This window comes from Molothrus ater, chromosome 2 (genome assembly GCF_012460135.2).
Source record: "Molothrus ater isolate BHLD 08-10-18 breed brown headed cowbird chromosome 2, BPBGC_Mater_1.1, whole genome shotgun sequence".
In the NCBI taxonomy this organism is placed as follows: Eukaryota; Metazoa; Chordata; class Aves; order Passeriformes; family Icteridae; genus Molothrus; species Molothrus ater.
In genome coordinates, this window is record NC_050479.2 from 24,244,896 (window position 1) to 24,270,523 (window position 25,628).

General features: G+C 36.2%; 1 protein-coding gene across 5 annotated transcripts in view; it reads left to right on the forward strand.

Moving 5' to 3' along the window:
• MYO16 (myosin XVI) overlaps positions 1 to 25,628 on the forward strand; it is a 357,892-nt gene that overhangs the window by 242,110 nt on the left and 90,154 nt on the right. For all 5 annotated transcript variants that reach the window (XM_036381446.2, XM_036381432.2, XM_036381447.2 and 2 more), the window contains exons 21-23: positions 6,796 to 6,868; positions 16,383 to 16,535; positions 17,108 to 17,308. In XM_036381446.2, coding sequence (XP_036237339.1) covers positions 6,796 to 6,868; positions 16,383 to 16,535; positions 17,108 to 17,308 — 427 coding nt within the window. The remainder of the gene's footprint in view (positions 1 to 6,795; positions 6,869 to 16,382; positions 16,536 to 17,107; positions 17,309 to 25,628) is intronic.

Here is a 25,628-nt window from a genome sequence, read left to right on the forward strand (position 1 = left end):
AAAATTAGATTTCTTGCTTAGTAACTCTAAAAGAAGCATTTTTATTGGCATTTTTGAGGAAGCTGGTTATCCATGTTTAACTTTTATGGTTGAAATACTTTATTTTGGTCTTTAATATTGATTTACATTTACTAAGAAAAAGCTTGTTACAGGTTTTAGGCAAAATAAAAGGAATTATTATCATTAGATCTAAGCAAAGGGGAGATGATTCTGTGAAAAACTTCAAAGACCAAGCTCTAAAGGTATGAAGTACAGCAAATGAAAAGTGTTGCCTAATCCAGCAAATTAATTACTTTGAAATACTATTCAATAGGTATAAAACAAGAACTTTAATGTTGGTGTTAAGTAAGATAATGCACCTTTAGAAACTTATAAAAAACTTATAAAAAACTTATAATTTTGTCCAGTTTTAACTAAATTATAATCCTACATGCTAGTTTAGACTGGTTGCAAGATCTGAAATTTGTTTACTTTATTCATTCTGATAATATTTTTAAAAAATCTATTGTGGGGAAATTATTTTGCCATAATTGGCCCCTAGAGTGGGATTAGAAGAAAGCTAATAACATTTCTCACAGGTGCTTATAATTAATTTTTTAATTATTGATATTTATCTTCACTCATCTATATAATGATTTCCCATTCTACTGATGTTATTATTATCAAGATAGTCTCGGTGAATTTCTTACTAAGACTCCTAACTCTTCAAAGTTTAGTCAGATAACCATGCTGATTTTCAGTTTTGTAGATTCATGGTTGCCTTAATGTGGCATTTCAATGTAATTGATTGCACATTGGCAAAGTTGGATCTGATGATCCAAATGAGTAATGAAATGATTCAAGGTAATGCTTTAACAATTCCTGACTCATTCTGCAAGACGGCTTTTTCTTTATGGAGATTTAAGAATGCGTGTGAATTCTTGTGAAATATTGTTGTTTCATTTCTCATGGAAAACAGCTAATTAGTTATATATATCCCTGAGAAAATCTAGACACTGTGTTCCTTGCCTGCTAGTAAGTTTAAGACGGGTTTTTTTTATCAGCTAGTTAGAAAAGATTTTCTCTATTTGTAGATAAAACTGATAAAAAGCTGATAAATATTTTGTAGATAAAGTCTGGCTGAACAGCAGGTCCCAGAGGGCCTGAGTCTAGCTGGAGACCTCCCACTTGCAGTCACCCTCAGGGTCCATTACTGGGCCCAGTATTGTTTAACTCATTCATACCTGACCTGGATGATGGGATAGATGTCTCCTCAGGAGGTTCACTGAGGACACACAGCTGGGAGGAGTGGCCAATAACCCAGAGTGCTGTGCAGCCCTGCAGAAGGACCTCAGCAGGGTGGAGAGATGGGCAGGGAAGAAATGCCTGGAATTCAGCAAAGGCAGGGTCCTGCATCTGGGGAAGAGCAACCTTCTGTGCCAGGACAGGATGGGGACTGACCTGCTGGAAAGCAGCTCTGGGGAGCAGGACCTGGATATCCTGGTGGACAACAAGCCAGCAGTGAGCCAGCAGTGTCCTTGTGGCCAGGTGAGCTCATGGTGTCCTGGGGTGCATCAGGAAGAGCAGTGCCAGCAGATCAAGGGAGGTGATTCTGCCCCTCTGATCAGCCCTGGTGAGGCCACATCAGGACTGCTGTGCCCAACTCTGGGCTCCTCAAGAGAAAAGAGACATGGAGCTCCGGGAACAGGTCCAGTGGAGGGCTACAGAGATGATTCAGAGACTGGAGCATCTCTCTTATGAGAAAGGTCTGAGAGAGTTGGGCCTGTTTAGTCTTGGGAAGAGACAATTGAGAGGGGAACCTAATCTCAGTTTATAAAATCTAAAGGGAGGGTGTCAGAGGCTGGAGCCAGGCTCTGCTCAGCATTGCAAGAGGCAATGGGCAGAACCTAATGCACAAGAAGTTCCACCTGACCATGAGGAGCAACTTTTTTACTGTGTGGGTAACCATGCACTGCAACAGGCTGCCCAGGGAGGCTGTGGAGTCTCCGTCACTGGAGACTCCATATTCAAAAGCCATCTGAATACTGTTCTGTGCCATGTGCTCTGGGATGACCCTGCTTGAGCAGGAAGGTTGGACCAGATGACCCCACTTTGGTCACTTCCAACCTGACCCATTCTGAGAATCTCATGTGGCAGCATTACAGACAAAGAAGGAAAGCTGACATTCAGTCATGCTTTCTGTCTGTACCACCAGGTCAGGCATAGATTTCTATTGTACACAGAGCATACAGTTTATTTCTAAAGAGGTAGTTTCTGAAAGCTTTTATATTCTGACTGTATACTCATATCCATCAAAATTCAAGTAGTGCCAAAGAGTAGCACTAGGAGCACTTATTTGGGCAAAGGAATAACCTCAGATGTCTCATTTACAAAATTCTTAATATATTATCTGATTTATAGAACATTATACTCTGGAATAGAAATCCTCCTAACTTCAGAAAAAAAAAAACAAAAACAGAAAATAAACCCTAAAACATTTATTATCTATTACTGAACTCAGTAGAAGGGTGCTGGGAGTGCAGGAAGGAGGGAAAGGAACTTCCTGTTCAGAACCTGAACCCAAAGCATAATGAGAATTGTTTCTATATCTGGAGGTAGAGAGGTCTTTAAAACAAACTACAAAACATCTAATATAATTTGGTGCATAATATCATAATTTGAAATCTGCTTAGTTCTGGATAATTTCCAGTGTTTCATTTAACTAGATAATGCCATTTTTTAAAGCACAGAACAAATTTCACTTGAAAGAGCTGAGGAAGAGTATGTGCTACTAATGAAAGAGCTATAGATCTTGAGTCCAGTGGCAAATATACTTCTTTCCTGCCATAACTGTCAAGCCACTCAAATAATTTGTCTGTCAGATATGGAGCCAGTGTTTCCTTCTGTTATGTCCGGCCACCTTCTCTATATGCACCACTCACACCTGGGTAAGTTAATATTAAAATAAAAATTAAAGTTGTTGAGAAAGATACCTGAGAGACATGGCAATGCCACCAAAGCTCAGCAAAAATTTCAGACTACTGAAAAATCTCCCTCAAAGATTTCAGATATTAATTTTTTGGATAATTTTTTGAGATGAAGAGCAACATATCCAACTGGAAGTATTCAGCATGTTTCCCTTCAAGAACTGTGTTTGTGACAACAGGTATAATCTGTTCCCCTGGGAAAACTGAGGGCTTTTTAATTCAGATTCTGAAGGACCTCATTTGAAGGCTAGGCTATATACTTCCTCTAATCAGAGAAATATTTCCTCATTAATCAGTATCACTTCCAGTATATCCAGATCAGACATAAGCCTTTCTCATTACTGGCAGCAGTTGGAGGAAGAGCAAGAGCTGTTGTATCTTGGGCAGATTAAAAGTTGCATTAGATCACCCTCCCGCAACAGATTCATCTCACTGCTCTATGCTGGCAGATTGCAAAGGATAACAAAAGGAATGGACCCTATGGATTCTGGAGCTAAGAACCATTTGCAATGAAATAAAAGGGAACAAATAACATTCTGTAGGTTTGTCTGAAGCACTGGGTAGATGTACTGTAAAGGGAGTTTTGTTCACCTTGCCAAGAACGGCAAATGGTTTGAGAGCATCTCTTGATGAATGGAAAGATGTCTGCCAAGGTGGTGGATTATCAGACAGGATGTCTTCTGTATGTGTATTGTTTTTAGGAGTTGCTGGGAATTTTTATGTAGTTTCTTTATAATATAGTTGTTAAGTGTACAAGATTAAAAAGGTATTTCTTTTCCTATAAGGATATCGTTACAGAAATGTTCTGAGGAAAAAAAGGCAAAGCTGGAGACATTGTAAAATACTGTAAGCTGAAATGCTGTTTTGTGTATCAGAAAACCAAAATGACCTATAGTGAACATCCATGCTTTTTTTAAAGTATTTACACCAGTGTGCTGATATAAGAGATAAAAAAGTTCTTCAAACAACAGCAAATTCCTTTTATCTACTTTATATTCTGGGAAATATTTTCAAACTTGAAGTCAAAGTTTCAGTCCCCATTAAAACCACAATTCTTTTAGTTATACATAGTAATATTCAATATCTGAAATACAATGAAGAAATACGTCGGTGATGATTAGTAACCATAAAATAAGAAAATAAGAAAATCTTTCAGAACAAAAAGTGCCTTTTTCTAATATTTGTTCTCTTAGACCCTGGTGACATGTCCTTTCATTTGTTAACATGCAATCATTCATGCTTTATTTTGCCTTGGGAATCTCTGCTATGATTATTTAAGGAAAGTAATTTTGCTGGAATTAATATGACTGACAGCTAGCCAGTAGAAAGATATATGCACCCTCCTTCTGGCAAGAAAAGTGATATGAAAAAGAGGAAGACAAGATGAAAGATTAAAAGAACAAAGTAATTTGCAACCAAATATAAAGCAATGCTTTTAATTTGGATGTTGCATTGTCAGTTGTTATTTAGTTTTCAAAATCTGAGCCATAATTTAATACAGAAAATTACTATCATGGTTGAAGAGATTTTTCACATAAAAAGCACATTGTAATAGTAAAATGTCAGTGTTGTAGAGGATACAGACACTAGTGCTGTTTTACTTGTCCCGTAGGCAAGATATTAATTATGTAAAACCTCCATCTCTTTTAATATGGTGTGTGCATCTCCTAATAATACTGGACCAAAATTATCAAGAGGAGTTCATGAAAACACTGAGACTACATATTTTTCTGTCAACAAATGTATCTCCAGTATATTTGCAAGCCAGTACATTTGTCACAAATATCAGAGTTTTGATAATGAATGCGCTAAGGCTTTTACCCAAAGTTTTGGAAGCTAGGATCAGGTTCCCATTTTGCCTGACTTTTAATAATTCATTAAGTCAGTTTGTATTGGTCTTTTCCTAATGCAAATGTTTATATATTCCTTGAGGGAAAGTAAGAGAGACTAATTTGACAAAATAACAGTCACAGACTCAACAGGGATGTAAACAATCCAGTCTCAAATTATGAATTTAATTCAGTCAGAGAAGTGATAAGCTGTTTTGTCTGTATTAAGTAGTTCTCAAAAATTCTGAAATATAATGCAGTATTTCAGCTGTTGTACAATGCTACACAGCAGTTTGTGGTTTGCCTTCCTACAAGGAAGGCTACATACACATGGGGAAAAAAAAGAAAATAAAAAAAAGAGAGTGAAAACCTATAAAGTATTCTAAAATTTCAAGCTTCTCTTTTTTCCCCAAAACTAATTTAAATAACATAAAAATTCTGGATTTTCAATATTCATTCTCTGAAGTAGTTTGTTTTTAAATTTTTTTTTTCTATAAATGGACAGATTTTGTTGAAAACTTGCTCTGACAAGGAATGTACACCCCCCCATCTCTAATCAGGAGCAGTTGTGAATGAGGCTTACATTTTAAAACCCAATTTAAATTGCATTCATTGCCAGAGATGGATGTGGTGATACAACTTTATGCTTTTTCTTGTAGAAATTCCCTTGGAGGCTAATCGACCTCCCGATAACCTCCCCTGCCCAACAAAGCCGTTCTGGACTAGATTTATTATGTAACAATCCATGTCTGACATTTATGCACACAGCCAGTCCTGTGACAATCAGTAGTGCATTGAACTAGCGTGCTTTTGAAATGAAGACAAACTTCTTGGGCATGGTTTCTGATTATGGCTTTGCTTGCCCCTGAGGATTGTTTTTCCCAGCTTGTTTTATAATATGCATGGTTTTTTCAGATGATTTTACTTTTTCGTTTGCTATACAGGAATTTATTTTGAGGGCTAGATCCTCATCTAATGGCATGGTAGGGGGTTACAATGACTGCAATGGAAACATATTTATGTCCTTCAACAGTGGTTCACCTTTTTCTCCTTTACATCTATAGTCTGATATGGGCAGAGATTTAGACATAGAGGAAACTTGGAATATAGAGGAAAAAAAATGGAAGGATCTCAGAACAATCAGTCTGCCATATTATTGTTGCAAAGTCGGTGACAGAATATCCCAAAATATTCGTTTTGCTCACTGCAGTGAATTTAGTTTCCTCTCCAGATCAGGCTTACAATGACTCAGTCCCAACTACAGAATAGTAATACCTCTGTCCTTATCCTATTTCTTCTGTCCAAATCCTAGGTGGCTGCTCTACCCTGATACTTCCACTCCTTCCACCTGGCCACAATAAAATTCCTTCCCTGAATGCATGCAGTGACACACAACAAATCAGATGCAACACCAGCAGCTACTCTTTTATTTATACAGAGAAGGAACATCTGCTTTCTTCAGGCCTGACCCCCGACTTTCTTTCCCCTGGGACATGTAACCTCTTGGGCAGCCTGAGCCCAGAAATTCTACTTGATGATGACACAGGGAAGGACTTGTAACTAACAGGTTTCCCTTGAAGTACATGTTGTAGAAGCAATCCTAGCTGCCAAAGAAATATAAACAGGAAAGGATAACTGAGTGTAACCAGGCATTTTTGAAACTGCCCTGAAATGGTTGTCCTTGATGTCAGAAAATGGGTACCTATATCCTTAGAAACTGGACTTTAAGAAGTCAAGATTTTTTCCTTCTCTTACAAATTTAGTCTTTAGCATAGCTGCTAAAGCAATCTTGAACCCTGCATTTTTATTTCTGTTCAGTATAATAGGTTTTGAGTAGAATTTTGATTCTATTCTGTACATGGTCTGCTTGTGTATTTCATCCATGTTTTTGAAATACAGACTGCTTTTGTCCTACAACAGAAATACTTCTGTCAGAAACAACAGATGTATTATTCACTTGCTTGAATTCTTATTATCTGTAATATCTTTTTTTTCCCCAGTGACCAGGTGTTTGAAATTGGAGTATTAGATATTTTTGGATTTGAAGAATTTCAAAAGAATACTTTTGAACAGGCAAGTGTGGATTCTTTGCTGAATTTAATGTACCTGTTGTTATTTCTCTAATTAACTAGTTTTGATCAGAATACAAATATACATGAAGGTGAAAATTTTCTCTTAAAATATTTTTTCCATTATGCCAATATGTGTATGCATTATATCCAGGGTTTTGTACCGTTGTTGACAATTTTAATATAATAGAGTAAATTTCTATCATGATTTTGAAAAGGGGTAGTATTAGCTCTGAAAGACAGTCTGAGGAAAATGGTGTTGTTTGTTTTAATTCTTGTGGTATTTATACTTCAACTATATATATAATATAGATCAATGAGTAGAAGGACAATATACTGAATTGGAAGAAAAATCAAAAGGTCTTCAGATGCTTTCGAGAAAAAATAAAATGACAATGCTGCATTATGCTAAGTGCCATTATTGGCAGATTCACCTCTGTGTGACTTCACAACACGTAACTTTTCAAAAAATTGAATTGCATCCCTGGAAAAGAAATTGAAATTTATATTGCTTAATGCTTTAAAATCCTTTTAAATATCAAACTTTTTTTTAAGATGTTTGCCTACCTTCAGCATTAATCACTGAACACCAGAGCTCTTGGAAATTACATATTTCAGAAAGCATTAGTGACTCTACACAGCACACTCAAAGAGGTGTTTAAGTTGTTGTTTAGTTGTTCATTCATTCTGTGATGCAGAGGAAGAAAATCAAAGCATAGAACAAAAAATCAAAGCAGAGAAAAGAATTGAGAAGGTATCAGCAGCAACAAAGGACTTGTTATTGTTTGAAATTAGGATTTGCCCCTTTGTCCCAGTCAGTCCATTCTTTTGTGGCTCAGCTTCCTCCTCATGGTGAAACAGAAGTCATAGAGCCACATCAGTTCAGCTTGTATAACATGTTTACATTGCTACCCAATTTCCAAATGTTTGAAAGCACACAAAAGGTTTACCTGTACATCAAAGGAGCATGTAAGAAGGCAATAAAACAAATTCCAGTTTCCCTCTCACAAAATTCTTTTTGCTGTTACAGTTCTACCTTGCTTGAACTTTTGCTGGATTAAGGACTCTTCCTGTGTACCAATATTCCTAGTCATTTACTCATTGTGAATGCCACCTTCAGGGGAAAATATAAAGTGAAAAATTAAAAAAATTTTAACAGATTGAATATATGAAATTTAAAAAAATCCATAAGCCTCCTGATTAATAAGTATGAAGTATTCTATGCAATTTGAATACTTCTCAAAAGAGAGGGGTTCATCTTGGGACTTATTGGTTATTTTCCTTTGACCCTGTTCTGCATTTTTTTTTTTGTCTCAAAACTCATAAAAGATCTGCAATTGATATCGTGAAATACCATTAATTCAATTTTCTGGGGTAAGTAATTTTCTGCTTAATAACTGCAAAGGATGCTTGAAGAGAAAATACAAGTTCTAAGAAAAATTAGTAAAAAGGAATTAATTTTATTATTTCTGTGTGGCAAACATGATAATTTCAAAGTGATATTTGCATTTCTATTTCATTTTTTCTAAATGAAAGTAAACATATTTCTATAATAATATTAATATATTTCTATTTCTAAATATATTTTCCTAAATGAAAATAAATCTATTTCAAGAGACACTTACTGTCCTTCCACCTGTACTGAATTCATGTTGTTGACTAATATGAACTAATAATCTGAATCATCTCAGAATCTACTTAACTGCATTCCTGAAAAGACAAAGCAGAAGTGAGAGTTTTTTATATGAACTCTATAATGCAATTAACGTATCTGATTCCTGAAGAGGTGGGTTCTAGTACCAGTGAAGAGAAGCAGTTTGCATCTGCATGCGGTACGTACCAATCATGCAGACTTATCCCAAACAGCCTGAACTTCAAAGCTGGAGCTCTCTAGCAATCTAGTGTAGTTCAGAGTTCTGCCTGGGCTTGTTAACCCTAACAATAAACAGTCTTGTTAGCCCAGATAGGGTCCTCATGCAAAACATTGCATCATGTCTGCAAACATGCCCAGAGTCAAGGCCTGTGATTGCAGAATGTTAGCATTAAATGTTACAACCAGACTGTATTGGAGCCATAAAAAATATTTTTTAATCACATTTAGATTAGCATATTTGAAAATGTCATTAGAAAAGTAATTTTAGGGAAATTATTTTTTTTCAAATTAGTGTATAATAGGGCATTCTTTCTAATATCTGTTTTCCTTGTTTCGTGGAAAAAATTATGACTGTTTTCAATAAAAATTAAAACCTCCTGCTTGCCCAAAACTGGGGACATTCAAAGTAGCTGTGTGAATCTTTCTGGAGCTTTATATCAGGCTGGTAGATAGACAGTTTAATATCATAATTAAGAGAGTAATAAGATAGTAAATCACATGTCAGTTTTAATAAACTATGTTTGAAGATGGTTCAGGCAACAGAGATGGATAAACTGGGTAGAATAACTTGTTTACTCCAGTGGATGTTTTGGAATGACAAGGCATTAGGGTATTGAAATATCAAAGTCAAATGAAGAATTGGTCTAGGAACAACTCATGAGCAATGCAAAGGAAGACATCTGTCAAAGGACTACAAAAGTAAGATGAATTATGCCTACACCAAGGTCTAATAAATTCTGCAGGCAAAAGGATGTGGCTGACAGCATGTAGAGAGAAAACTTTTATAGGCCATTTTAAACAACAAGCCATTAGAAGTTAAAAAAACATTATTAATTGTTTCCCTTTTACTGGGTGAGTATTGGTAAGCATTTATTGTATAGAACATGTGTGATATGTTATAAGAGCAAAAATGGGACATGTAATTCTTAGATAAAAGTAAATAAGTCTGTGGAATAAGCAATAGTGAGGGGAGTTTTGATTTTTAATATGAAATTCAAAAGCTGAAAGGCAGGGAACACATTTTTAGAAGGCACAGTCTGAAGGAGTCATTGCTCAATAAAGACTGAAAGCTTCTGAATCACTAGGACCCAGTGAGTTACTGCTTTTACCGCTCATCAGCTGAGCTATGGTAAATGACTACAGTACACTTTAGCTCACCCTAATAACAATTTACAATCACTTCCTAGCAGTGATCATTAGCTTGGGAACAGCATTTTCCTGGAGCAGCTGCATACCTGCTGTGCCAGAAGAGCTTTGTATACAACCACACTGGAACGTGGTCAGAAGTGAGCACAATTTCTTTTTCCTATTCTGTAAAGAAATGGCCTTTGTTTTGTGGTCATTTCAGGAACTATGAGAGCTCTACCAAAAATACCAATGGTAGTTTCCAGTGTTAATTCAATGTTTTCTCAGGCTTCCTATTTGAGAGGGACTGTATTTGTTTCCAGTTTATTCCGCACCCCTTTAAAACTAGATGTCTGCTTCTCTTTTAGTAGAATTTAAAACTAGGTGAGATCTTATTCATGGCTCCTTCACAGCACTAATCCAAATAGTACAGTCAAGGAAGGCTACAACCTTTATACTTATGATAGTATATTTTTGACCACAAACTCACAACCAATAAATATAAGAAGCAATAAGCAGGATTGATAGTGGCCTGTACCAATTTCCCCCAGCTGTACCTAAGAAAAATGTATTATAGAAGAAGAACCAGACAATGGAGGAGAAAGAGTAGCTTTTCTTCCCCCTGCAGAAAGTCAGGTCTTTCTACAGAAATGGAAGTCTGTGGTTGTAGGTTCATTATGAAGAACAATAATGCAATAAAGTTAAATGGACAATGCTAGTAGTCTTTCCTGTCCGATATAGAATTCAAATGAAAAACTGAAGAAAGTATTTAGCTCTTGGTAAATTCTGTGTTTAGCTCTTGCATGGTATTTTACATCTGCAGGCCTCTCAAGTTTTGCAGTAGAAAGTATCTATGAATTATTCTTTTATAGGAAATAAAAGTGATTTATCTAAATTAGTACTGCAGGTCAGTACAACAGTCAATTGTCTCTTGACTCCCGTTCAGTTCCATACCTATTAAAGTGCATGCACATTATCTGTGTGATGCAGTAGAGCCCTGGGAGAGGCACAGCTTCCATGGCAGCTCTGTGCAGCACATCTCCTGCAACAGGAGCCAGCTGCCTCTGAGAGCAGAGAGCATTGCCTGCCCCACTCAGGACTCTACTTCAGCCACTATGGTGAAGCAGAAGAGGTCATAGAACCCAGCTGTGTTGGAAGTTTTACCTATGTTTATTATTAGGTGTGGTAGATTTTAATTATTATTATTTTTATGGTTAATTCTGCTGACACTACCTTTTTGTCACATAACATTTCCTAGCAAAAACAACCATAACAGATTATTTTACATTAAATTGCATTGTCTCAGCCATTAGACTGCTTCTAGCTCTCTAAATGTAAGGTCATGTTGTCTATTTTGAAAGTGGATGGATATGAATTGACAAAAGTTACATAATGTAACAGTAGATGGGAGGTCACACACAGGTTTTACATTTGGACAGTCTGGAAGAGCATTTAAAGATTTTATTTTGTGCAGAAGAAATCAGCCTTCATTGGTTTTGCCTGTGCAGAGCACAGATGGATGTTGCTGTGGGCCTCTGTGGAACAGGCAGCTGCTGGTGCACGCTGAGCTCTATTACTATGTAGGGACTTAATGCAGAACCTTCCATGCAGTTCCCAGTGCTGGAGTATTCCTTATTCCCTGTAAGATGATGGAAACTGCTTACTACCTTAATTCAGTTTTTAACAAGGAAACATGACGTGGTGTTCAGAGTTTTGCTGGCCTCCATACACAGGAAGGTTTTAAGTTAACAACCTGCTTGTGGAGCAGTGAGGCCCTGGGAGGCAGGCAAGAGAGGAGCCAGAGGATGGCCATGCCCTCCCTGCAGGGCAGGATCCCTGGAGCTTGGTGGGCCGACCAGTGCCCATCAGCAGCCCTGACCTGGCAGGCTGGCAGATGGGGCTGGGACCCTGTCACAGGCAGCTGGAGAAAGAGCTGGAAGCTGGCACTGCCACGGCAGCACCTGGGACTGGGCCCATCAGCAAGGAGTGGGTGGGAGCCCAAGGAAAAGCTGAGCTGGGCTGTAAAAGCCTATTCCTTCCCTCAGGGGCCTGGCAATCCTGTGTTTTACTTTCTTTCTCAGTCCAGCTCCTGAGGATCTTACACTTTTCATGGCCTTTGTCAGGATGTACTCCTCCCTCTTCCCTCTTAGACTCTTTGGTCCTCTTCTTCCCAGTGCACTCATTTCTTTCTGTTTATGCAAGGCACTGTTATCTTTCCAGTGTTCCAGTGAGCCACTGGAAAACCAGTGTTACTTGACTTTCAAGCTGGCTTATCATGAATGTGACATGAAAATAAATTTTTTTATTCTTTTACATTAGATTTGTTGTAGCCAAAAATAATATAATTTATCTCAAATTAAGATCCCCAGTTTATGATTGATTGGTGAAATACTGTACAACAACATTGAACTTACATACATCTTTTCCACAGTAGCACCTTTTTTTTTTCCCCATAGTACTTAGTTTCTGGCCAGCATTACAAGTGAAAAATAATTAGAACTGTTTCAGTTTCAGAACAATTCCAAACTCTTTCAGGGAAAGATTGTTGTTACCATGTTTTTTTGTTAGCTTGGTTGTTTAATACTTTCCTATCTACGAAAAGTCAGTGGGGGACAATCCCACTTTGTGTTGCAATTGTTCCTTTTTTGAGGGGCATTTCAGATCCTCCTTTGTGGAAGACTTCTCATCTACTTGTAGCAAAGTTTTAGTATAGCACCAGGCTCTCTTTTACATTATTTGAGAAACAAAAATCAGCTAATGGCAACTGATCCCAGAGATGACATAGAGTCCCACTGAATTAAAGATCTTCTGACAGAGGTAGGACTATGTCTGAATTTGTGTTGGAGCTGCATCGAGAAGAAGAAGTCTGTGTTCGATCCTATTAGCACTAAAAGGCAAAGGAAGAAATGTAATGGTTATGGTTTTATTATCAATTCCTTAGAAATATTCTGATGGGTACTATACATACAGAAAAGGATGCTGAAATGTTTGGGTAGCAGACACAAAGGGGAACAGCATTCAAGATACTTCTAAAAAATAAGTGTCAAGCTTAGGTTTAAAAATATTTTCTGAGTCCAACCTCAAAAAAAAGATGTTTCTGTGTTTCATTATCTTAGAAATGACATTTTTTGGGAAATGGTAGGGCAGTTCCTTGCAGGTGAAATTTGACACTGTAACTTCATCATTTCAATCCATAAATTAGGGCCTGGTAGATGTGTTGAAATGACAGCTGTTAGCTTTACTCCATGCTCTGAATACACATTCCTTGGGAGAGTTAATCCTTCTGCATGGCCAAAGGATGTAAATGAGCTTTCCAAAGGGTCTTTGCATCCATCTTTCCCTCACTGATTGACAGTCACCAAGTTTGCTTTCCACAAATTTCCTTCTTTGGTAATGCCTTTTTCAAATAGGCATAAGAGCCTGAAAATTGAATAAAGAGCAGAAAAATTTCATTAGTCATGGGTGCTTTTCTGTCTTCAGAGCACAGCACAATTTTGGTATTCTACCTAAATTTTAATTTGAAGGGCACTTAGTCTAATGTGATGAGTACTTATTGCTTTTACTAAATGCCACTGTGTTATTTTCCAAAATCTAAAATTTGGGTGGTGCTGCAAGTTATGATTGTTTTTGTTTGGGTTTTTGGTTTTGTTTTTGTTTTTTTTTAAATACTTGAACAAGCATATTTTTTCTTCTAATAATATTCTGAAAGGACTTCTTAGAGCAGAGAAACAAATATATGGTGGATTTATATTCAATGAGATGTGATAGTGAGTTAATGTAAAAAAGGTTGGTAAAAAGAGAACTATTTAGAAGATATAATATGTAGTCCACGAGATGCATATCAAGAACAGTTTAACAACATTTCATGACAAGAAGTACCATAGGTAATATTGAGTAATGGTGCTAGTTAAAGCAAATATAGTTCTTAAGGTTCCCCAAATATTTATTTTAGGTAAAAATATATTTAAGTGGTTTGTGGGGTTTTTTTTGTTGTTGTTTTTGTTTTTGGTTTTTTGTTTTTTTTTAATTACTGTTATATTTCAATCTAATTTACATGAGTACAGTTAAATACATGTTTAAAAAATGTGATTCTATGAACTTTTCAAACCTTTAGACAGAAAGTATATAATTGTTTTATGTAATACTTAGAAGACTTGAAGCAAAAGAATTTGGGTTTGCAAAGCTAGTTTAGTTCATATCCATCCCATTTCTGCATTTCAGCTGCTTTAACTATTATGTCAACCTGTGCCAAGCTTTTAATTTGAAATGTTCCTTTCATTACCTCTTCCCAGCAGGTTGTATAAAACGCTGAAATGAAGAAAGAACGGGTCAGAACACATTGCTTTCCAGCAGCCCCTGGCTGTTCTCCTGGTTCTTGTTCTGCAGAGCTGTTCTCTCAGCCACTGCTCCAGAGAGCAGCTTTGGGTTTGCAGTTTGCAGTTGTACAAGTGCTTGAGCTGCTCTCTGCCCTGGTCTGCAGTACCTTGCTGCCAGTGTGGCAAGTCTGCCCATCTGGGTCACAATGTTGCTTTTGCTGCTAAGAAGCACCCCAGTAGAATTTTAAAAATTGTTTTTACCATCATGAATATTTTAATAAAATACTATTCCTTTTATTTTTCTACTTAAAACCATTGCTGTTTATCAGATCTTTGTAGGACGTGTCTAAGACAATCTTTCCTTTGTCTCAAATTGTGTAGCTGAATAATTTTGCTGCACAGTCAGGCTCTCAAATACTTTTTTAATGCATTTTAAGAGATTGGCTCATGATAAAAAGTAAGCTTGACTTTATGGGAATTCTGACAGCTTTTCTTATTATAGAATACACCTTTGTAAAGTTGAATGACCTGGTTGTCTAAATAGGTCATCGCAAATAAAGATATATACAGTATGCATCATTTTAAGGCTTTACCATATTCTGCAAAGTATAAGCTTGTCTGCCTTATAAAATAATGTTAACAAGCTTCTGGAAAAATTTTGTAATTAGAATTCCAGAAGTGATCAGTAAAGAACAGTTTGCATGCCACAGTGTTAAAAAAGCTGTCTTTTCCATAAAATAACAATAGAAGTATACAACTGGAAGTCAGTTGCATACTTCTATTGCTAAGAAGATAGCAATCTGAATGTTTATAAATCCCACTTTCAAGAAATAATGGTTTATTCGAGGTTGTCTTTTGTGTGCACTGTCATGCATTAGTAAAGACAGTTAATAGACATTTGGTTGTAAAATGAGCTTTGTCTCATTTCTTCTTGCTGTTTTCCACACTAGTCCATTTTATTGTATAGCAAGTACAAGTTGGCTATGCTAACAGGAGGTGTTAATGGAAAATTCAGGCAACTCTTACACATTACTCAGGTTTTCTTCCCTCATCTGGATGTTAAGCCATGTAATTTTAGGATTGATCTAAATATTTCATACCTTTTAATATGACTTACTGGTAGAATTACTTTACATACTTTTTTCATGGAAGATATAGTTTATGGCTTGCCAACACAAATATGTGAGTAGCTTAGACTGAAAAGAAAAAGCATGTAGGCATTCCTTGTATCATTCCTCATATGAAGTGTTCTTACACCCTTTTAGGAGTTTCTGTTTTCTTAATTTCTTAGTCATGGGTAATGTAGCATTGGAGGAGGTTTTCAAATTTTCAACTAAACTTTCCACTTTAATGTCAAAAAAACAGTTTAAACATTTATTCCACAGGGTTATTAAATACTTACTTATTTTATTAGGAGGGCTTTGAATAAAATACAAAAGCATACAAATAAGCTGATATAATTCCCATATGTTTTTAACTGAAAATCAGATTTCTGTGAATCTGTTTAGTTTTACATCCTATAAGGCAATCAAAGAAAATATTTAGAAGCTTCTACACTATCTCCCCAGATATTAAACTTTTCTATGGAACACCATTTCCTTCCCAACCTTCCCTTAGAATATGTATAAAATGGAGAGCAGCATCTAAAAAAATGTCCCTGGGTGTTTTATGTGTTTTGGTAAAACACAATGAGCTCTTCAGAGACTTTGGACTTCAGTGACATTGTATGTGGAAACAGAGTTTTGCCTTTGTTAGCACTGAACTAACTACAGACTCAGGATCTTAAACAAATATGTAGGGTTTGGTTGGTTTTTTTTTTTCTAAGAGCACATTTTATTTGCATAACCTTCCTGAATATAAAATGCAGAAGAATATTAAATATACCAATTAATATATAGTTACCCTTCTTCGTTCAATAGAATTATTGTAAATGTACACTATATTTGATGATGCTTATATTTGATAACTCTTATGTGGAATTCACACTGAACTGTGCAGGCAGAAAATTGTGTATTCCCAACTTAACAATAACAGTTGTTAAAATCTAAATTTCCCTAGAGTCTTCCTAAATTTGTGGTCTACCAAGAGATACCATATTGTGGATTGACATTTCTTCAAATTCAATATTAGACATGCAGTAAAACCTACATCGATGAATTATCCAGTAAATGTCTAATACTAATTTTTTCTTCATTTTACAATAGCTGTGTGTCAACATGACCAATGAGAAGATACACCAGTACATCAATGAAGTGCTTTTCTTACAAGAGCAAGCAGAATGTGTACAAGAGGGAGTTGCCATGGAAACAATGTATTCTCCTGGTAACCATACCGCAGTCTTGGATTTTTTCTTTCAGGTAGTTTCCAGATCCATTTTACACCATGGATATTTATACATTCTGTGTGTGTTAGGCTAATACAAACTTTTGCTTGCATTTTCAAATTTGTGGCAAGGTTGTGGGTCAAAGAGGCCATGGCTCAGTGGCTCACAGAGCTCGCTAAGAGAGCAGGGCTGCGGAGGATGCAGCATCCTCTCCCTGCCTGTAGCAATTCCCGTGCAGCCTCTGTGTGTCGAGGCATGGGGACTGCGCTGCCCTAGGGCTGACGAGGCTCTGTCCTGAGCCTGGCAGCTTCTTTAGTGCCTGAAGCTACTTTCTGGACAACTTCTAAGAAGCAAGTAACGCAATCAGTTTCTAACAGATCATCATTAGTGACCATTTTTGGCAACAGAAATACTGTTCCCTACATTTCTTATAGAAGGACCAGCCTTGAACACTTACCAAAATATTTCAATATTTTTCTATTGTTCCTGGATTTTGAGGTGATATATGTTTCTGTTTGCTAAATTACAAGTTGTGTTACTCTACAAGGAGCAACTGAAATTCTATTTGTCCTGCATAAAATGAGAAAACTCTGTTTTTCATTTCAGAAACCATCAGGCTTTTTGTCAATGCTGGATGAAGAAAGCCAATCTATTTGGTCAGTGGAACAGAGTCTTTCTAAACGCATTCAGTCTTACCTAGATACATCAGATACAAATACAGTCTATTCCTCCACAAAAGATGGAAATGGTAACCTTGCCCCAAAGGATCTGGGCTCTACCTTCACTGTTATGCACTATGCTGGGAGGGTAAGTTGTTTGAATATCATATACTTGCAGTTAATGAAAAAAGTTAACAAAACAAAATTTTACATGGCTTCTCCAACTCCTGGCTATAAATAGGATTTCACTGTCAAGTGCTAAATTTTCAGAGGACCGCTTAGAATCTCAGTGGCATATCTAGTGTATAAAATGAGCAGCTTGCATCACAACATGCAGGATATGGTCTACCTAGCTCTGGCTCTGGTTCTGTCTTCCTTGTAGAAGGAGGTGATTCAGATCCCTCAGCAGAGATGTTTAATGCTGTCCTAGCTGGCTCCACTTTGCCTACAGATGTGGTTCCAGAACAGTACAGGTTCCCTGTAGCTGCTCTGCTCTGTATGTAGATACCTGGGTTACCAGCATGAATCTGGTAAAAAAATCAAAAGCAAACCCCCCACTTTTTCTATTAGTAGTCATAATATTTTTTTTTCCCTACAAAAAAAAACCCAGAATGTGCTAAATGTCTTTCAGCCTGACTGTAAAATTAGATTATTATTTTTTTATTCCCTTGCCTGCAGTGTTCACAGGAACAGTGTAATCAGTTCTTTTAGACTTCTTACCCTTTCCTTTCCAATACTTCATTTTCATATTGTGCCCACAATCACATACAACCCAAAGCAAGCAAGTTAGATATGTGTTTAAAGGGATAGTTTTTTGGTGTGGTTTTTTTGGGTTTTTTGTTTTGTTTTGTTTTGTTTTTTAATAATCTGACAGTGGTATAAGTAGGGACAGATCTATTTTGTGGCTCCTGATTTGGAAATAAAGCTGATGGAAGTCTGGAGTTGTGTTTTGATGCAAGCAAATTTTTTCCTGCCCAATGATAGAAATTTGGTCATTATGGAAAGGACTATTTGAGTACTACTTAAGTTCCTAACCCAAATACTCTGAATAACTCCCTGTAGGTTCTTCTTTCATCACAAAGCCTTCTACTTAGAATCAAATTATTTGCCAAAGTTAAGTGGTTTGAATACCTCCACTATTGGGACTTGTCCATAGGAATGTGGGCACACAGTGATTAGATAACACTACAACCAAGATTTTGTGAAACTTACTAGGACTTCAGGTGATGGAATAAAGAATTGACCATGAACTTCAGATGTCTACTTTAATTTATAAACTTTTTTTATACTTGTTACACAAGTATTTTTAATGCCATTCTGCTTATACAATTTTTTCATAAGAGCTCAAAAAGGTTCCACACCCCAAAACTTGACATGGCAGCAGCAGCAAGGCATCTACATTAAAATCATAATGAGAATAATAAGCAAATTTCTTCAAAATGGGAGAAATTTTTGTCTTATTCTCTGAAGAAGCAATCAGAAGATAAAGACCAATATTTCAGGTTCTGAAAGTTAAACTGTGAGTGGTAAAGAGGACACTTTTCATTAACATGTGTTTTAGTCTTGCATGGTTGTTTAGATTTTTTGTTTTATAACATAGACACTTGGTTTGACCTTTTCCTAATAATAGTAATGACATTTAATCTAAAAGCATGAACAAATAGACAGCTCTCGAAGAAATGTAAATCCACACATTCTTTCGAAGTCAGTGGAGGTCCTCTGATTTACATTGGCCAAGGAACTATTCCAGTCAGGTTGTTCTTTGCATCCTTACAACAGTAAAATGCTTAGCCCTGCCAAAACAGAAAAGTTCTCTTGCAACTGCTTAACTCTCCTTGCTTTAATACTAATGGAGCTAAAACCTTAAAGACATTTGCATTTCGGTATCTTATGGGACTGTTATCATAGACTGAAACTGACAGTGTTTCATGATAAGTATTTATATAAAACTTTGATGATAGTGTGACTGTACTAAATGACACAAATTGAGTTTATTCTGAGACTAGTGCGTCTTCATATGTTGAGAACCTGAATATGAAAAGCTCAGATTTTAAAACTGGTGATGCTGTTCTTTAGATTGCACTATTGCTACATTTAGTAGCTCTTTATAGAGGTCATTATGAAAATAATGAAAATTGTTAAAGGATGAGGCTTTTAAGTATATCAGGATTTATTGACACTCAAAAATAAGAATTTCATATATAAAGTATCAATATAGTTTGGCAGGTTTTGAGACCCATTTTTATAGTCTGATATCAATTAAACGGGTCTAAGATAAGTGAAGTATAAAGCAATCTTACCCTCGATTGTTGCCTTCAGAGATCTCCAAATTTAAACCAAGGGGCCTTAATTTTGTTCTCACCACAATTTTTCACTGATTTTTGCTCCTTTAACTTGGTAAAGCTTCTCTGTATTTACATGAGTGTAACTGGAAATCAATCAGACCCAGAAGGTAGAGAAAGAATGACCAGTAAATTGTGACAGGTAATCCAACACAAAAGTCTTCATTTCTATAGCTTTAATCATTGATGCTCAGGTGATGTGTCCAGGCTGGCAGTTGAGGAGGAAGTCACACTGAATGCAGCAGGCTCTGTGTGAAGGCACACATCCTGATTTCTCTAGGTAACAGTTCTAACTGCAATGTACTTCACAGCCAGCGTTTAAGAGCTACTCTGAGTCATTAAAAAAAACCAAAACAAACAGCTAATATTCCGTGTTGGCCCTTGGTATGAGCCACTTATGACCTTGTATTTTGGGCTTCTTTTCATCAGTAGTGTATGGCTGTAGGTCAAAGTCCAGAATGAATTAGATTCAATTCTTTACTCAGACACTTGCAGTAGCTATTTTAGCAAGTCAGAGGTGCAGTTAAACTGGAAAATGCAGTTATTAAAAATACTTCCTCGCTGAAAAGACCTACTTTTGTATATTTAACTGAGATTGACAGACAATGTTTTGTGAACAAAAGTGATACATCCAGCTTTATATTCTGAGATAATTACAGCTGATACAGATTCATGTGTTCATGCAGTTTTAAAGACCTCTCTAATATGTTCTTATTTGGTGAAATTTGGTGTCAGGATACAGGTAGAAAAATTATCTTTTCTTCCACTATCAATTTTTTTTTAATTGACTGAATTTGTGTCATGAATTGGGAGGTATTGTGCATTCCCTTAAGTTTCATGCTCAGCAACTTTTCCTAAGACTAAATATGCCATTTTATTGATCCAAGCATAATGAGCCTTAAACTATCCCAGAAAAAGCAGTACTGAGAGAAAAAGAGCAGACAGAATGAGTCAGAAATAAAAGAATGAAAGCACAATGTTGAATTGAGACGAAGAACACAGAGGAGGCTCAAAGTAACATGCAAGGGGGAAAAGAAATCCAAATAATTTGGAATCCTTATTTAATTTTCTGGCTGGATCAATACTTCAACGAAGTCTGCATGTATGATACCATTCTGAGAAACCTTGGATTTTTTTCTTATTTTCTTGTCTGTTTTGGAGGGAAGAAAGAGGAACAATATGCACATGGAAGAAATCAGCACAGGGCTCAGATATTTTAGTGGAATCTGAGAATGAATATGGTTTTACACAAATGTGACAGAATGATCCAGTGGAAGAGAGAAAATGGATTTTGCCTCATTTCTTTTGAATTTTGCTATTATTCCTGAACAAGATTAAATCTGTCTTTTCCTGCATGGGCAATATGATATATTGCTTGTGAACACACATGAACACATGCTTAGCAAAGGCCACTGTGAACATCAGTACTTTATCATATCAAGTATTTTACTTTATCTCCTAGTTTTAATTTTACAGCTGAACAGAATCCTACAATGCCTTGACACATTATGAGTCTTTTCTAAGAGCTGTTTAATGTCTTGGTATCTGAGTGCTGTAAGACAAAAAGCTTATCTGCTTTGTTCAGGCAGAAGGTAGAAGAGAATGATTTAAGGGTTTTATGACTAAAAAAAAATTAATCCTGGTGAAAGGCGTTATCTGGAGGTTGTTTAACACATTTCTCTGAATACTGGCAGTCTGATTTCTTCCAGAAAATTTCTGCTCATCTAGGGTATTGCTTTGTTTCTGATGCCTGGTATGACTGTGGGTATCCTGAGATGCTTCTCACAGACACTGTCTGGCGGGGAAGAGGCACACAAAACACCTGCAAGCTTCCTTGAGGTAGCAAAGTGTTTTATGGGTGCATCTGACCCTCAGCTGAAACCATCCTAAGAATCTGTAATACTGAATTTCTAGGTTCATTTATTGATAACATTAATATTTACATTGTGGGCTCTCACTTTAGGAAGGGCTTCACATTAATTATATCTTTGAACTGTCAGGCATATCAATAGCTGTGATTTTTGAGGAGTAACATTTCCATCATTGCACTTTCTCAAGGACTCAAAGTTCTTTAGTTTTTAAAATTTTGTGGAAGAATTAATATATCACTAAGTAAATCAGAAATGTATTGTCTTAGCACAGTGCCAAGAGACACAGCTTTACCTAATAGTCGTATATAACACAATGGTATCTGACTCCTTATTCATGTGGTCTGAATGATACATTATCATACTTTAAGCTTTCTGCTGTTTAAATTAAACTTGAATTTACAAATTAAATAAGCCCCTTGTCACTGTTTGCCTTGCCACTGTTTTGGCTTTCTGTACTGTAAAAAACTGGCCAGACCTAAAGATCAACATCTTTGCTCTATAAACCAGTGCACTTAATGTTCCTTTAAGTGCAGATCAATGTCTTTCATTTCTCAGCTACCTGCATATCAAAAATACCTCTCAGCTGTCAGCTCACCTTCACCAAGGCAGTCTTCTCTCAAATGCCTTGTATATCCCAGGCAGACTCTGAAACTGAACCTCTAAATCAAAAGACAAAAGGAGGTGGATTAATCAATAAGGATGCTTTCATTCTCACTATTTTTTCCCCAGGCTGAATCCCCAGACAGAACAATCAAATCAATCTAATCTAAACTGTACCAAGGCATATAAAGGCAACCTGACACAGATTCTGGTTTTCACATAGACAAGACAGTCTTGCTTTTTCTTCCTTTCTCTCTCTCTTGCGTTCTTTAAGTAGTCTTGATTTTGGATTTTCACTTTCCAGAGAAAATGATAAAATGCTTTCCCCCACCCATCTATTTTGTTGCTAAATAATTCCTTCTTTCAAAATGCTATTCTATCAAAGTGTTAGAATAAGACTTGCAGACTATAAAATTATTTAACTCACTTATTGCTTAACAAGACTTGTTTTGGGAGGTTTATAAACCCAGTGATACTTAAAAAATAGTACATGCAAGTGTATCACTTACATTCAAGTACTGGCAGAAAATTAGCAACTACAAGTGTCTCCCTGTGCACTGAATTGTCCTTGGACATGTTCTCAAAAATTTCTTCTTTGCTACATGAACTAATTATTGTCTTATTACCTAAAATTTACAACACAGGCAAAACTGAATTTCTCAGCTGCATTTTGCTATAAAAATAGCAAATTTTCATTTTTAACTGGGAATGCAGCCAAATTGTTCCTAATATTCCAGGTGGTGTTTTCCTAGCTTGTTTTAGGGTTCCTACCAAATCTGCCATTAACCCTGAGCTTTTTTGGCCTATCACAAGATATGAAAATTATTTAGGAAAAAAAAAAGATTATTTTAAAGAATTGATGAAAACTATGTGTAAAGGGGGTCCTGTTTATAAAGTATATGGGGATATCCAATAAACTTGCAGAAAATCCCTTAAGCAAGTCAGATGTTATGAGAGAGAATACTTTTGTTCAGAAGAAAATATACACAGTCTTCTGATTTTCTGGCATGAAGGTAATTAATGAAGCAAAGAGGCAAAAATATGTGAAAAGATAAGAGGAATACTCAGTTCCCAAAGTCAGCTCTGTGCATATCTGGTGAGTCTCCTGTTTTCTGGGTGTTTTAGCTCTTGATTGTATCTGGTAGTTCTTATAATATTAAAACCGGCTATGCTAACTTAAACAAGCAGAAAACAGGTTCAAAACAAATAAACTTAGGGTTTTTTTGGGTTTTTTTAAAACTTAGTAATTATTGAAACTCCTTGACACAGAGTCTTATTAATGAGATCTGGAAACACAGATTTGAGGAGGAAATGCAAGTCAAGAGATGCTAAGCACAAAGGCAAGATACAGCCTGCAGGACGAGAGCTCCTTCATGGGCAGAGCGCTGAAAGCTGAGAAGGGAGCTGGTGATGGTAGATGGAAATACTCCTCAATAGTTTTCCCAAAATATTCAGGGCTAGATGAATATTTGGCCATAGCCATTATGGCTTATGTTAAGCTTTCCTTCTTTATGAACTTAAATTTAGAAGGAAAGCAGACCCAGCTCCATTTTGTTTTAATCTCTTATAATGAAATAAAGCACAGTGTGGGACAGTATTTTTTTTAAATAAAAATATTTCAGCTATTCAGATACTACATAAAAGTCTTGTTTCCTTTGGCTAACACAGACATACAGGTTTACACACTGTCTTCCCTAAAAAGTCATCATATAAAGCAAGAGAAAGCAAGCTGTGATAAAAAAAGTGACAATAAATAGCATGTTTTATAATACTGGACCCATTATCTAAGTGAGCGCACATTTCCTGTCTAAAGCATACAATATTTGCTTGCTTTTTTTCCTCCCCAGAATAACTATCCACTGTGCTTGAGTGCCAGCCAGTGCAGAGTTTGGGCCAGGTTTGTTTTACAAACACAATGGAAGAAAACTGAGGGAAATATATATGTTTTAGGTGGCATGTAGTTTGCCATCTCTGATGAGGGCAAGAGTAAATCAACAAAATTGGCAACTGAAAGAGGACTTATTTATTTTTCTATTTTATGGGACTGGCAATGACTATGGAACCCTAGAGTGTCATTTCATTGAGTCAGTTCTCATGTCCTTAGGCAGCGAATTAATTTACCAAGTCTATGGGAAAATTGTTTAGAGTGTTAGCAATTTCTTCATGAAAGGGAATCCCCCTAACTTTAATCTATTTTATGTGATATTAAACATGTCTTATGAATATAGTTCCAGAAGTTTGTGATGTATTATACTAGTATTAATACTGTTTTAACCTAGGCAGTTAATCATGATATAGTATCTCCCACTGCTATACTTACCTACTCTTCCCACCAATACTAATTCTCTTCTTCTAATTTAGAAAGCCCAAGATACTCAATTAGGAACTGGCATTATGGATTTGTCATATAAGTCCTGTTAATTACCTTTTATGGACCAAGATAGCACAACATTTATGTTGAGTACACTAAAAGCATTTAATAGTATACTTAAAGAACTCTTATAGTTTGCTAACTGTATTGTATGTTCTTAGGAAATGCAATTAGAAAATGCATGACATTGGATCTGTCATGGAAAAGAACCATAATTCTCCTGTTATACCTTGTTCATGTCAGAAGCCATAGTAATTACATAATTTGACAATTACTCACTCTAACAGATTATGCACTTCCAAATCACGTAATTTCTTTTTTGAGCAAGATAGCATTGCATAATTGTCAAGTGACCCCATAGAAAATTAATGAACAAATTACTGTTACTAATCTTAATTATATATTTATGGCTTTATTAAATGTACAAGGATAAAATTTCCCCAAACACCTAAGGGGTTTAGGATATAGATCCAATACAAAAAATTAAAGAAGGCTTTACATGGAAACATGGTCCCAAGGTAAATAAAACTGAACTGTATTCTAAGTTCCCATTAATACCTGCCTAATCATGCAAATACTGAAATCTATAATTTTCTTTCTTTTTGACTTAAAAATTCCCTTTGGATTCTACTACTATGCAAGCCAGAGCTTCTGTAAATTAACTAGTTGTTTTTCATCCATCCCCATACAAAGTTAATAAAAAAACTAAAAAAACAACTGCTTTCTTGTCTTAGTGCTCCTTTTCTATGCAGTGTCTTCAGGGATAGGCTCAGTATTAAAAGAGACATTTGGTTGTATTTCTTCATTTTGGATGTACCCTCAGCACCTCTGGCTAGAACTCAGATTTTGCTCAATTTTTAGCGTGTCTAGCACATGTGTTAGAATTTATCTGCAGTCAGATGACAGATGCAGGGACAATCCAGCTGTCTATTACTGAAATCACAACATCAGGCAACTGAGGTGACCCAAAATCCTCATGGGCATAGTTGTTGGAAATGTAAATGGGATTTGTGTATAACCTATTGACTGAACTTACCTCCAAAGGATACATCAATGGTTGGAATTTGTCCTGAGTGTGAGTTTGGACTCAGATTATTTTGTCATGGTTAGTGGGGACAGTTTCCCATTGACAAGGAGATCTGTGAGCTGGGAGTGACTTGTTCATCCTACAGGGAAAGCATTGTTTAGGTCAGTGTCTCCTGCTTTACAGTACATATTTGATTCAAAGCCTTGTATTGTGGAAATGTTTTTGAATCAGTCCAATGAAATTTCTGTATAGTTGCA